At 38.4% G+C, this 15,286-nt stretch overlaps 1 protein-coding gene across 1 annotated transcript in view; it reads left to right on the forward strand.

Moving 5' to 3' along the window:
- Positions 1-10,580: 10,580 nt before the first annotated feature.
- LOC136857852 (1,5-anhydro-D-fructose reductase) overlaps positions 10,581-15,286 on the forward strand; it is a 59,315-nt gene continuing 54,609 nt past the window's right edge. Inside the window, exons 1-2 of the mRNA XM_067136836.2 lie at positions 10,581-10,949; positions 11,086-11,253. Coding sequence (XP_066992937.2) covers positions 10,653-10,949; positions 11,086-11,253 — 465 coding nt within the window. The 5' untranslated portion in view covers positions 10,581-10,652. The remainder of the gene's footprint in view (positions 10,950-11,085; positions 11,254-15,286) is intronic.

A 15,286-nucleotide genomic window follows, 5' to 3' on the forward strand; every position in this document is an offset into this window, starting at 1 on the left:
CTTCCTCTCATAGTTCCGAGACAACAATGAGACGGCTATGAAAAGAATAACTTGTTTCCTCAGTAGTTACAGTAAACTCCAGTAAGCAACCATTCTTTCTGTTGTGAAGTTGATAATATCTAATTAAGTGAAAAAATTGTTGCAGAACTTGTATTTTTTAAATTTAGAATACGGAAGTTTTAGTTATTCATTTAATTGTACAGTGCAGAGGCGGTGCGTCATTAAGAGCTAAAGGGGCTTAGCCACACCATATTTTCGGACATAAAGAGTTTAGAAATGTTATATTATTTATATTTTAGATAATTAATTTAACGAGACTAAATTAATATCAGAGTACCACTGTTCTGAAGTAATTCATGATATGAGAAAATGAAAGTATGATTCTATTACGTGTTTTCTACGTTTATCTGACTCTGTGGCTAATTCGCTCTCAGTCCTTATAGTGAATATTGGTAACTGTTTTAAAGGCCAGTGAACCTTTGAAGTAATGAAAGTTTCAATGCATTTTAAAATGTCAAGCTAGGGGCTAGCTTTGACATGCCCGCAATAAAAAAGGACAATGTAGACGAAGCTGTAGCGGCGGATGTTGTGGCGATGTTATTACGAACTCACTTATAATCATCTAATCTCATGTAACATGTTCTGGTAAACATCCACAGAGTGAAGCTTCCGACACGCTTGGAATTTTAGTTTACAGTTTGCTTTTAGCAGTTGCGGAGTGGAGAGCATAAGTTCTGGATAGTTTTTGTTCAACAGTGATTAGTATGTAGCGTTTAAAATAGTGAATAGTTTGCACCGCAGAGAAATCGATGAGCACAGTTCCTTTATAAATGAGGTAGGCCGTAACTTTTAAAGTACCGTATTTTATTATTAGCATGCACTAGAATCAAGCATGCTTAACTGTACTGATACTGCCAATAAAAATGTAATGACAAAGTTTAATATGGGTGTATATACAACAGCAGAAGAAACAAAAACTACATTAATAATAATACATACATACCCACATTAGCCCCATCTACCATTTGAGCCACGAGCCGCTACTGGTAGGTACAGTGTTTGTGAAAATGAAGAGGAACGCGAAAATTGATAGCTTTTTCAAACCGCAAAGCAAAGTAGCAAAGTGAATAATGTGGGTTTTTTTAACTATGAAGACTAGTTCTGGTGATGCCAATTTGGAACCAAAAAGTGTTATTCGTGTTAGAAGTACTTACAATGATTGAAGTTAATATGGTAATAATGCATAATATGTACATGATACATGAACAATATATCATTGAATTGAAAGTTCGTTTACACTATTGCCTCCCAGAAGTTAGCAACATCGATTGTATTTCGTGTAGCTCAAATCAGGTCTTCCAGAATATATAATGTTAGACACTGACTACATTGGAGAAGGTGGGAGGACGTCTGCACTTCGCCACATTCACATAGCGGTGACTCTTTACGGAAACCTCATTTCATTAAGTTATTGAGCGTAATCTATTGAGCGATCTCCATGTGGTCCATTTCACTGTGTATCCAGTGCAAAGTTTTTCACAGGGTGTGAGCTATCCCTCAGGGCTATTAAACCTTGCACGCCAGAGATCAGTTCGGGAATACTGTGGTGTCCCTACAAGAGCTTCTGTTGTTGTGAGGAAGCTGTTCCGTGATTTTAGACGTGGGTTTTCTGGTTGATATCCATGTAAAGGATGTGCTTGAGAAGTTTGCACCTTGTATATCTCACGTTTTGCTGCTACCTCTCTACGGATGTCAGGAGGTGCAATAACAGCAAGGCAATAAAGCTTGCCAAGCGGAGTGGACTGTAAGCACCCGGTGATAATCCGATAAGTATCATTAAGATCAACATCTACTAATTTGGCATGACTAGATCGAGACTACACTGGACTTGCACATTCCTCGGCAGAGTAACAGAGTGCAAGGGAAGATGTTCTTACAGTGGTAGGGTTAGCTCACCATGTTGTGACTGTTAACTTCCTTATAATGTTGTTTCTGGCTGCTACTTTTTGTTTCGTATTCACGCAATGCTTCTTGTACGTTAGAGTATGATCGAGGGCGATTCCTAGATATTTTGGAGTTGTGAGTGTTCTAGTGTAATTCCTTACAAGGAAGGGTTCTTGATGCCTGTCTGTTTTTAAGGTGGAAAGCGCAAGTCTGTGTTTTACTGGGATTTGTTCTCAGGTGGTTTTCCCTATAATAGTCAGACAATTCTTTCAATGTCTTAGTAAGTGTCCGTTCAACATTTTCAAAATAATGAGCTTGGGCAAGTATGGCACAATCATCTGCATAGATGAAACTCTGCTTTCTCTCAGGTAATGGTTGATCGTTAGTGTAAACGTTGAACAGCGCTGGAGCAAGCACACTAACCTGGGATAATCCGTTCCTCTGCAAGCTCCGTCTGCTTCTTTGTCCTTGAAATTCAATAAAGAATCTTCTGTTTTCAAGGATATTCCTTATGAAGCAAGTTAGTTGATAATCTTTAGTAGCATTATAAAGTTTCATAAGAAGTAGTATGTGATTTACCGTATCATAAGCCGCTGTTAGATCAATAAATACAGCTCTTGTAATCTCTTCCCTTTCGAATCCATCTTCTGTGTGCTGTGTTAGTTTCAACGCCTGAGACGTGCAACTCTTCCCTGATCTGAATTCAGTCTCTAGCTGCTCCGTTATTCTGTTTAGAATGAGCCTTTCAAGAACTTTATACAAATGACAAGAGGAGAGAGATAGAACGGTAACTTCTGGAATCATCCTTATCCTTTCCCTTGTTTATGAATAGCTTTTAGATTTCCTCAAAAGTTTAGGAACATTACAAGACTGGACACAGTTGTTCATCAGATCTAGCAACCAACACTTAGTTATCGGCCCAAAGTTCTTGATCTGCTCAACTCTTATATCATCAAGGCCTACAGCCTTCCCATTTTGCCATTTACTCAGGGCGAGATCTAACTCAGCCTGAGTAAATGGTCGTAGCAAGGTAGTAGTTTCTTGGTCAGGTTGTCTCTCAATTGTCTTCCTACCGGACTTGGTTATAGAAGGTGATTTTCCATTTTCTAGAAGTTGATGGGCAATTTGATCAGCTCGAATATTCGCATACGTATTTGCCTGTGAAGGATCATTATTCAGTCATCTTAGAAGTCTCCAAGCCTCTTGGCTGCTCCTGCTCATATTCCATTCCGCCATCAATTTTTCCCACTGTTATTTCCTTACCTCGGTGAAATATCAAGCTATGTGGTAGGATAAACTTTCTGCTGTTCTTCTCAGAGCATTCATAATGATATCGACCTCTTCGTGGAGGAAAGAAAAAATGTTTCAACATCTCTAGGGATGATAGATACGAAAGGTTACTGTTGTAAGCCAGATAAATCGTATGTGTTCACTATACGCCTTTATGGGTCTAAAAGACTTGCCTACTTTTCAACATCAGTAGCTGGACAGGTGGGGTGGTTAACGTATTCAAAAGCGCAGGGTGTTGCATACTGCCGCTATTGTGTAATCTTTTGTAAGCATGGTATGGGTCAATGTGCTCATCGGAATGTGGGATGTTAGGTGACAAAACCATTCTGTAAGTGGAAGGATAAGGTAGAAGCATCTAATAATCATTAGAAGACAAATGATCATAAATCAAGTGTCATGCCCGCCAAAAGTTTATGACCATTGAGGATGGCCGTTTGGAAGACCTAACATGTGAGAGAGATTAAAGAAAATAGAGAAACTCTTCTTCCAATAATAATAAAACAATTATAATTTGTAGATACAAGAAATTTTCTTTGAGGGGTGGCACAGACAAAGGTCCATGAATGGTATGAAAGTCTGAGAATAAAGATGGCAAATTTCGGTCTCTTTTGTATACTGATGCTGGTGACGAATCTTAAAAAAAAAAAAAAAAAAAAAAAAAAAAACACTTAGAAAATGCAAATAGGAACGCCACATACCTCAGCCCTGTCATACAAAATGAAGTTCTGGGCATACGTGGGGAAATACGAGTAATTGTTGCCGACGTAATTAAGAGCAAATGCTTTCAGTGTTACTGCAGATGAAACATTGGATGTTTCAGGAACGGGGCAACTTTCCTTCTGTCTACGATATGTGAACTTCAATTATGCGTTCAGAGAAGGCTTTGTGGATTTTGTGCCTATATATGATCTTAGTGGCAAGAATAATGCTAAGACAATAATGACAGAATGTGAAAAAATAGGTTTAGATATGGTCAATATAGCAGGCCAAGTGTTCGACGGTGCATCACCTATGGCTGGAAAATACAATGGAGTCCAAGCTGTAGTTAAGAATGCCCCAAAGCTTTGTTCATGCACTGTGTTAATCATAGACTGAACTTTACTCTCTTCAGTGCCGTAAGACTCATATTCGCAACTGTTTCGGAACAATGAGTGATGTTTGTGACCTATTCACAAATCACATTTTTGCTGTCGCTACCTTGAAAAATAATATTAATGAACTGTCACCTTGTAGCACAAAGTCCAAACCAGTAGGCCTTTGCAACATCATAAGATTTATAGAAAGACATGACTGTGTAACTATTTTTGTTGAACTTCTGGATCCAGTTGTTGTCAGTTTGCAGAAAGTTCAAAAATCTATTTCCCATACTGCACACCAATTATTGTCATCAATGAAGAAAAGTTCATTCCAATTCTAATTACTGATATGCGAGAAACTTCTGTCTTTTACAACCCAATTATCGACTTATTTGTAAAACCCTTAGTATGATCTAGGTTCAGCTCTGGAATATGTTACTGATGTAGTACAGTGGCTGAAAACTTTGAGAGAAGATGCTGACAAGGAATTTCATAAAGTATTTGAGAAGAGTTCGTTTAAAACGAGAGCCTAAAATTCCAAGACCGGCAGGAAAGCAAACAAAGGGGATAATTACTAGGCAGAAACATCGGAACCGGAACCATGTTTTAGAAGAACTATCTTTATACCTTGCACCGACTGGTTGATTTCATATATCTCAAGTTACGATTTGAAGCAAATCGAGACGTGCCCTTAGATTTGAACATTATTTTGCCCAGAAATTTAGATAAAAAGAATTCTGGCAATTAAATTGCCTGTATTCCTTTTTCAATGAACATGTACCTGACATAGAAGTTGAGGGGAAGTACAGGTTGTGGTTACAAAAACGGAAATCAACGGAGAAACAATCAAGACCAGATAATGCTCTTAGTTCTTTGGCTGCTTGTCCTGTGGAAATATATCCCACAATTAATTATCTCTTCAAAATATTTGCTACCCCCCCCCGCTGCCTGCCTCAACTGCCAATGCTGAGAGGTCGTTTTCAACAATGAAACGACTTATAAAACTTATCTGAGGAACAAAACTGGAGATCGAGTGTTTAACCAGTCTTGCTTTGTTATCTGTTCACTCGGATCAAAACATCAATCCAGAGGAGGTGCTAGATATATTGGGAAGAGAGAAGCTGACGTATAGATTTTCTTATCAAAGAAGAACTGCAAAGAAGTGTGTAAATACTACCTTTCGCGTAAATAGTACTGCTGTGAAACTTTGAATGTAAAATCGTGAGCAATTAATAATAATTCTTGTTTTCTGCGTGTGACAATATTATTGTCTCCAAGTTTAAGGGGGCGAGTTTTCTCATACTATAAATAGTTATTGTATCGTTTGTTTTGCATGTTCAGTGCATTATTTCCGTTCAGAGTAAGCTAATATGATCCTAATTATTCTGTAGATCTGTGTCAATAGATTTATTTTTAAATGTTTGTTCTTATAATACTGTAATAAGGAAACCAGAATAGTATTTTCTTGGTAATAATTTGACTTAGACACCCCCTGCCCAGTTCTGAAATGCATTTGTAAGTACTGTATATCACTGCAGGTAAGCTTAGTAGCGGTGATTGGGAATTAGAAGAGGGGGGGGGGGCGCAAAAAATATACAGACAACAGAAAGTAACCGGGTTGAGGCATACAGCGAGCGGGGGGGGGGGGGTATTAACATCAAAACCGAACAACAAAAGCTACAAAATGGTCATTTTTTGATGCTCTTTGAGCGAATTTCGACAGAGAGGTAAAGGTTGACAGTTTACTAACTGAAGTGCGGCAATAATAGTTTTTTTCAGATTTTGATTCAATACTATACAATAAAACTTTCACCAAAGAAACAATACCTATTACAGACGTATTGCAATTAAGTAGAAGTACGGCGTGATTATAAAAGTTAAAAATCACTTAGTATTTGACTACACTCTAAGAAACTAACAGACAATATTAAAGAGACTGCCAGGTTGACGAATGCGCGCGGCAAGCGGGTGAATCATATCATAGCGTCCACGACCTTGGCAAAAAAACATACCCCTGTTACCCTTCCACATAGCATTTGCAGTCTCCACTACTTGCTGTGGTGCTACACAAGTCGGTTAGCCGCGACGAACGACATTTTGTGAGTACTTTCGATAATAATTTTGTTAATAATTTAAAATGTGCACAAATAGTTTTTTTAATAATTCTTACCTATAATTCCTAGTTTCAGCCGGCTAAAATGAAAAAAAAAAATGTAATGCTTTTTCTACAAAGTGGGGGGCAGTTGCCGCTGCTGCTCAGGATTGCCAGACGTCCCGGATTTTACGGGATGGTACCGTATTCGTGTTAAATGTACCGTGTTCCGGACAGTTTCTATCCGGGATGGCAAGAACTTTTCTTCTTTCTTTCAAAGAGGATAGGCTTCTTCACTCCTTGGTTTATCTGACGTGAGTTCGTAGATTTTTAAAATTGTTTTTTATTTTGTTTGCAGTTCTCGGGTTGTCCATCCTGGCGAATAAGACGCGTCATAGCGGACAGCTACCTGAGGTAGTCCGAGGCCACTGCATTTTCGTGTGAAATTCAGCTGTGAGAAATATTATCTTCTGTTGACTTGATTAGGTACGAGCTGTTAATTTCTGTAAATTTTTCTTGAATGTCATGCAAAGATTTTTATAAAATTGCTAAGAATGACAAAAAAATTGTGAACAGTACTTCAGAGAAATGAAAATATATTGAAATTGAAAGAACTGGTATGAATAATTAAATAAACTAAGCTTTTCTCCTATGTGTTTTAGGTCGCAGCGACAGAGGCAGTGCGGTGACGATGGGATAGAAAAGGGCTAGGATTGGAATCGACCGTGGCCGTAGGACAGGCTACATTTGCTTGGGGTACAGTGGGAGATAACGGAAAACGATCTTAAGGGCTGCCGACAGTGGCATTCGAACCCAACGTCTCCCGAATACAAGCTCATAGCCACATGACCCAAACAGCGCGGCCAACTTGCTCGGTGCTGTAAGTTTCAGTCTGTGTATAAATGCGAAGGCATGCATTAATAAACTGCATTATGATGTCAACATAATAATAAGCGTATCATTTTGAAACGAAGTTTATAACTTGTCGAATACAAGCCCGTTGATGTCCTCGATCGCACATCTGCCCCGTATTTTGATTTCAGGAATCTGACAACCCTGGCAAGCTAGACATATTTATGATTTTCTTCTTCTTGGTCGTACAGTATGTGTTCCCACAGTGGGCACACCCAAGTATCACTCAGTTTATTTGTTTAGGCTCGATTACATTGAGCGAGTGTAGCCTACTAGTTACCTTTTTATTTACAACTTGCTTTACGTCGCACTGACACAGATAGGTCTTATGGTGACGGGACAGGAAAGGGTTAGGAGTGGGAAGGATTCGGCATGTACTAGTTACTAGTAGGCGAAAACTTTTCACTCGCTCAGTAGCCAACTAGCTAGCGAGTATATTTTTTTCCTTTAATTTTCTGAACTTTTCTGAGTGTTCAAGCGTTAAAAAATGAAGCGGAACGTAAATACTATTGTGTAATTTCTTAACGTCTACCAGCAATACTCTGTGTTATGGAGTAACAATTTGCAACACAAAAGTAAAAAGCGCCGGGATGAGTGGCTCAGACGGTTGAGGCGCTGACCCCAACTTGGCAGATTCGATTCTGGCTCAGTCCGGTGGTATTTGAAGGTGCTCAAATATGCCAGCCTCGTGTCGGTAGATTTACTGGTACGTAAAAGAATTGCGGAACAAAGTTACGGCACCTCGGTGTCTCTGAAAATCGTGAAAGTAGTTAGTGGGACGTAAATACAATAACACTATTATTATTATTATTATTACAAAATTAAAAGGTGATTTTCCAACGTCTTTATAATGAACTTAACGAAAAACAGTTCTCATTTTCGTACCCTTTTTTCTTTTTTTTAAAGCATCCATCTACATCTCCAGTAAATCATCAAAATGGATAGCCTAATCTCAAAAATTTTTTTGTAGACACAAACCAGGAACCACCGGGTTACTCGCAGCTAGTCCACTAGCAACTATGATGACACACGGCTAGTTTACTAGCTAACAAGCTCACACGCCAGCGAGTACCGAATAAAGTAGCCCGGCTTTTAACTTTTCTCACCGAGCTCGATAGCTGCAGTCGCTTAAGAGCGGCCAGTATCCAGTATTCGGGAGACAGTAGGTTTGAACCCCACTGTCGGCAGCCCTGAAAATGGTTTTCCGTGGTTTCCCATTTTCACACCAGCAAATGCTGGGGCTGTACCTTAATTAAGGCCACGGCCGCTTCCTTACCACTCCTAGGCATTTCCTGTCCCACCGTCGCCATAAGACCTATCTGTGTCGGTGCGACGTAAAAAAAAAAAAAAAAAAAAAACTTTTCTCACAGATTGTTTATAATCTGCTAATTAGCTAGTGAACATGATTACACTGAGCGAGCTTACTAATAGCAGCTAGTTGTTAGTAAACTCGCTCAATGTAATCGAACCTTTACAGTTTTAATATCTAAATTCGTTAAGTGGTGGCAATGTGTAATTTCCAATATGGCAAGTTGGGGTCCTCTTGATCTCTATGACGATGAAATAAGAGCCCATAATTTGCAGCGAGAAAGACATTTGCACCCTATGTGGTGATGAAGGCCAGAACAATGAACTGTGGTTTAGATGCACCGTATGTTCAGATTGGATCCATGCAATGTGCAGTGACACATCAAAAACTGTGATTTATTGTTTTAAGTGACTAACTGTGCTTTATTTATTGCGTGTTTTTTCTAAGGTTCCGAATAGGAGATCGGAATTACCCATGTTTTGGGATAACTCCGATCATAGCAGGCACGGTAGTATTGTAATAATCTCTAATAATCTCCAACATTTTCTATACTTCCATGTGTAACCAAGAAGATAATATGTCAATAAACAATGATCCATTTTGCTTGATTTCCTGAAAATACTGTAAAAGTACCGGTAGCTGATTTCTATTAGTATCGCTTAAGTGATAAGAATTTCCCCACTCTGCCCCTGCTTAGCTTTTTGATGTAGAATATCTCAACGATAGCCAGTGTTTGATCTTGCCATGCATGCCACTGTTGCTACATTGTATACTATATTTAAATATTACAAAAGTTTTGTTTTCTTTTTCAACCAATGTATAACTGAAGACTAGTTTACAAGCATTGGCATCCGAAGTTTCAGGTCATAACCTAGATGATGAACTTATGGCATCATCATCAAATTGTCGAGAGCAAAAATAGCCCCTCTTGGCTACAGTTTTAACTTGTTGCCGGATGACAATGTTGAATGTTCCGAGCTAAACTTCTATCAGAGAACAACTTATTACGAACATGAAATGTTTCTATTCTGATATAAACCCAGCAGTGATACAAAGAGTAAACTCTAGACTGTTCTCAAAAGTACCGGTAAACCATCTCACAAAATGTCAATTTTTTCGGTGACGATGGTACTGAAGGTGATCGTTCTCAAATATTTTCCACATTCACTTGAGTAAAATGCTCGTCGGGCTGAGTGGCTCAGATGGTAGAGCGCTGGTCTTCTGACCTCAACTTGGTAGGTTCGATCCTGACTCAGTCCGGTGGTATCTGAAGGTGCTCAAATACGTCAGCCTCGGGTTGGTCGATTTACTGGCACGTAAAAGAACTCCTGCGGGACTAAATTCCGGCACCTCAGCGTCTCCGAAAACTGCAAAAGTAGTTAGCGGGACGTAAAGCAAATAATATTATTATTAGTGAAATTCTCGAATAGGCCTACTTCTTCACCTGCATTCCTGTGGCACCTATCAAATCTCTAAAACGAAAATTCAGCATAACAGCTTTAACTCGAACACTTCAATAACGCAGGTTGTCGGACAGATATTACAATTGCAATACAAGTGGATGATAAAAGAAATTGAAACTAAAAATTAATCACAAAATAAAACTGATTACTTGCTACAAATTACCAGTATAAGCACGACTGCCGTATTATGATTCTGCCACTGTATATGAAAACTATTGATTCTTCCGTATAATTATTCTTCATGTTTCAATACACTGATGCTTTACAGTAAGCCGTTTCCTAAATATAGGTAATGCATATACAGAAATAATTTTTTACAGAAAAAGTAAGAGCATTAATTGTCTAACGCTATATTATACTTTACTTTCACATATCGCATAGGCCTAATACAAACACAAAACCTTATATTTGTTATCAGTAATCATCATTATTGTTATTATTATCGAATCCTTTCGTCTTCATAAATGCGAGCTCTCTCGGATGAAGCTATTCGCTTTAGTAAGACGTGAGCCAAGGGCGACTGCAACTAACTTCGAGTTCTCTTTGTCATATATTGTTTTGTTTCCATGGTATTCCAGTGTTTGGTAGCGGTAGGTCGGCATAAGCTTTTGAAATTATCATTTGGTCTAGTTTCGCAGGACTTGTATATTCATTCATTTCGGCAGTACGTTCACAGCGGATCGATTGGGCAAGGTCTGTACTACGTCTGCCGACCCAAAATAACTGAATCGGAGCTCACGTGGTGCGCAAAATCGACGCATTCAAGACTAGACGTCCGTGTGAATAGCTGGTTCCATAGAATGAGTTCTGTGACACTATTAACAGGGCAGGAAATGCCCGTTATTGGACTGGGAACTTGGCAGGTATGTGAAAATGAGCTTTGTTGCAGTATGTATCGGTTCCCAAAACTCTTCTGAAACAGTGTCAGGTTAATTTACGTAAATAAACATTCAGGTGCATAGTGTGGTTCTGTACTTATGTATCCCAATATATTTCAAGGCAAAATCGGACGAAGTTGAAAAGGCAGTAGAGGCAGCATTAGAAGAGGGATACCGTCATATCGATACAGCATTTAACTACAACAATGAAGAGGCGATCGGTCGGGCATTACGACGATGGCTAGACGCCGGCAAAGTTCGTCGAGAGGATCTCTTTATAGTTACTAAGGTAAGGAAAAATAATCCTTGCAGCGATCTTCATGAACATCAATTAAAAGAATGTTTCTCATGCCGCATATGTTGGAGGGATGTTTACAGAAAGGCTGGGAGAGGACAATATACGCGTGTGCGAAGTTAAACCTAGGTCATGGCTGTACATGCAATATCTCTTATCTGGACTTAATATACTAGTATATAGGTCTATGTATAAATAGTTTAATATCTTCAATATCATTAGCTAGCCGTTAGTATTTCAAGAAAACCAATCATCAGTTAAAAGCAGAGTTATCAGTACCAGTATGGATAATGACGGCGACAAACCGCTGCAACAATAGGACTACACATTCCCTACATTCTAAGCACGAAAGGATAACTATCTCAATAGGCCGTTCAGTTTTAATGTCTGCATGCCATAAACATTCCAGATAAGAATAAATTCCACATTCACAACCAAAATGTAGGCAGACATATGGCATAATTATAAAGGAAACATCAAGATATAGGCTACATACTTGTGTCAGACTTCTTTCTCACTTTGAACATCCCTATCCGACCTCCCTTGGTCAACTTTTGTTCTCTTCCGATAGCTACGATATTGGGTTAATGAGGTTTAGGGAGTCTTTCATTTTCATGCCCTTCATGGGCCTTCCATTTCTTTTGCCAATACCTTCATTTTTCCCCCTCAGTTAGTGTTAATATAGGATGGTTGCCCAGTTGTATTTCCTATTAACCCTGGAACAGTATCCTTACTCTCCAGAAACATTTATGCTATGCTGGGGGACTGAGTACCCCAGAAGAGAAACACAACTCTAGACATATTACAAGTGTGTATTACTAAAAACAGCAAATACAAAGGAGTAAAATTAACCTTGTGGCACAGGATACTATAAATATTAAGGTTATAAAATTAAAATAACAGTGTATAAAAACAAAAGTGTTAAATATGTTATTTCACAGTTTTTGTAGACGTTCATTCCTTGATCATCTTTGAACATAATCACAATTTTCACTTCTCACAATTACAACAAAATACCAAGCGACAATGTAAACACATAAATGTTTTGAATTCTGAGCACACTACAGAGGTATTGAGTCCTTGGATCTTGGAGTATAGATTTGAAGTCCTCGAAGATTTATATCACACTCTGATCTGTCTACATCTTGTAAAACTTGTTTATCACTTTGAAGATGATCCATTTTATTAACATATATCAGGAACTAAACCATTATATGCAGATAGGTTTCAAGAATAATACTAGCGACAAAGAAGAAAAGGTTACATTGGCCGTATTGTGGGGTACTGAACACCCTAGAGACACTGCTTTGGGTATAAATAACTGTCACTGCTAAGAAGTACATATATTGACAGAAAGACAGTCGAGGTCAAGTCACAGGAGGTGGGTGCTTATCAGGTGTGCCTATATAATTTAATCAGGGAACGAAAATTCTCCAGGGCATTTTGAGTGCCCCACTGTTACTGTTCCAGGGTTAAAATAATAATCACTACATAGGTTGCAGTACAAACCTAATATATTAGTTCCTATCATCCCAGAGAAATTACACGCGCACGTGCGTGCACACACACTATCTCTCTCTCTCAGTCTCCCTCCCCCCCTCCTTTCTTTCTCTAAAATATAAAAATAACTAGGTAGCTGGAAATAGGACTGGGGATATTAAAATCAAAATAACTAACAACAGATCAAAATAAAGTATTGTATGATATTATTAGTATCCTCTACAGTAAATTACCACAACAAACTTGTCTCCCTTATTCTTACATATGTTTTAAGGTCAATTTATTTCATATGATAGCCTACAAGATATCCCAAATGTTTTAAATAACTGTAAATAAAAGTTATTTTCCTATACTGTTTTTTTTTTTTTTTTTTTTTGCTAATGATTTAATTTTGTACTAACACATCAAAGGTTTTCGGTGAGGCAAGGATGGGAAAGGGCTAGGAATAGGAAGATAGTAGCTGTGGCCTTAAGGTACAGCCTGGAGTGAAAATGGGGAACCACAGAAAACCATCTTCAGGGCTCCCGACAGTGAAATTCGAACCGACCATCTCCTGAGTGCAAGCTTACAGCTATACTACTCTAACCACACAGCCAAATTGCTCGGTCTAAAAGAATGTATTCAATGTGAAAATCACAGGCTTAATATTGTTAAAAGATATCTTCTCTCTCTTCATTACAAATGAGGTGGTCGACCATTTTCATAAAATAAAGAGAATCACTATTCATTCAATTTTTCGTTGATGTTGATACCTTAATGGTAGGTACCATAAATCATCATCTTGAACAGTCTCTAAGAATGAGTCTCGAATGAATCTGTTGAGAACATAAACCTCTCCACTGTCTTCCATCTGCTCACATTGTTCTCTATCTTTCTCTCTCCATTCGATTCCTCTGCCTTCTAACCCCTCTTTAACTCCTTGTAGCCATCTGTCTCCTGACCTTCCTCTAGATCTCCTTTGTCTATTCTCATATCAGACACCCTTCTCGACAATCTTTCCTTGTTCATTCTCCTCATGTGCCCATACCACTGTAATAGTGACCTTTTTATTCTAGCTGCTATGGGTTCCTCCCTCATTACCCCCCCCTCTCTATTTCATTCCTTCATCTATCCAATCTTGTCACTCCAATCCTATGACTATACTCCTATGAAACTTCATCTCACAGGCTTGTAGGCCTATCCTACTTTTATCTCTTTCCTGCATTACCCATGTATATGATGCATAAAACAGTATGGGAACAAAGTAGATGTTATATAAAATCTGTTTGCACCGTTATGGTACTTCTCTGTTCCATATATAAAGTGTACATACACATTCAGAGGCACTTCCCCCAAGAGGACAAAGTATGCTGATCATATTAATTACTATATTACACAGTAGATGTATCATTATTGATGGCAAACCTTTCAAGGCTTTGAGGATCACATTCTTCGTGAATGATATTGGGAGGTTGAATCTTGAGCGGAATCCTTCAAAGAATTCAGGTACTGTTCCTCTTGAGGTCTATCACCTCATTGTTATCCAGACCACATTCACACCAGTAAAAGGGGATACTTGGTTCGTAAATGTTCTTTTCCTCATGTACTTCACTGGGCTGGTTAGTGTGCAATTCAAACTAAACCGCAGGATAAATAATATATCTGTTGATATTGATTTTGAAGGCTGTCATACATATTTTTTTTTTTGCTATTGGCTTTACATCGCACCAACACAGATTTGTCTTATGGCAATGGTGGGACAGGAAAGGGCTAGGAGTGGGAAGGAAGTGGCCGTGGCCTTAATTAAGGCACAGCCCCAGCATTTGCCTGGTGTGAAAATGGGAAACCACGGAAAACCATCTTCAGGGCTGCCGAGAGTGGGGCTCGAACCCACTATCTCCCAAATACTGGATACTGGCCGCACTTAAGCGACTGCAGCTATCGAGCTTGGTGACTGTCATTTCAATCTTATGGGTACTGGCTTTCTCCGACAACTCACAAACCTCTTACGTACCTACAGAACTGGTCTGTCTTTCTGCTGCATTCGTTTATTTCCATTCCTGTTTCACTTTCCTCAATGATCTTCACAAATATTTAAAACTAGCATGTACCCATGGCTTTGCCCGTGTTTATTATTTCAGCTGTTACATATTTTAAAACTATTTATTTAAAGCAAATTAAAACATTAAATTTATTAACACACCTGGTTTTTACATAAATTGCAGGAATTACATTATTTTATTTTAATTGTTACTTTCATTGCTCAAGATATGGTTCAGTGGATGGTATTAATAATATTACAACAATATAAAAGACCATACTGCATAAAATTAACTATTTTTTCCTGTTGATAAACTTAACCATAATAGGTATTATGTTTGATCCTGTATTGACTTGTCTGCATCTGTTAACCCTCCAAGTGATATGAGTCGTTAATAACGACTCATTTATGCCTTTGTGAAATGATAAAGTCGTTATTAACGACTCATTTCTTTAGAGCCGTGTTGCTGGGCAACCATTTAATGAATATTGTCAAACTTTGCACTAA

Source organism: Anabrus simplex, chromosome 1 (assembly GCF_040414725.1).
Source record: "Anabrus simplex isolate iqAnaSimp1 chromosome 1, ASM4041472v1, whole genome shotgun sequence".
Taxonomy (NCBI): domain Eukaryota; kingdom Metazoa; phylum Arthropoda; class Insecta; order Orthoptera; family Tettigoniidae; genus Anabrus; species Anabrus simplex.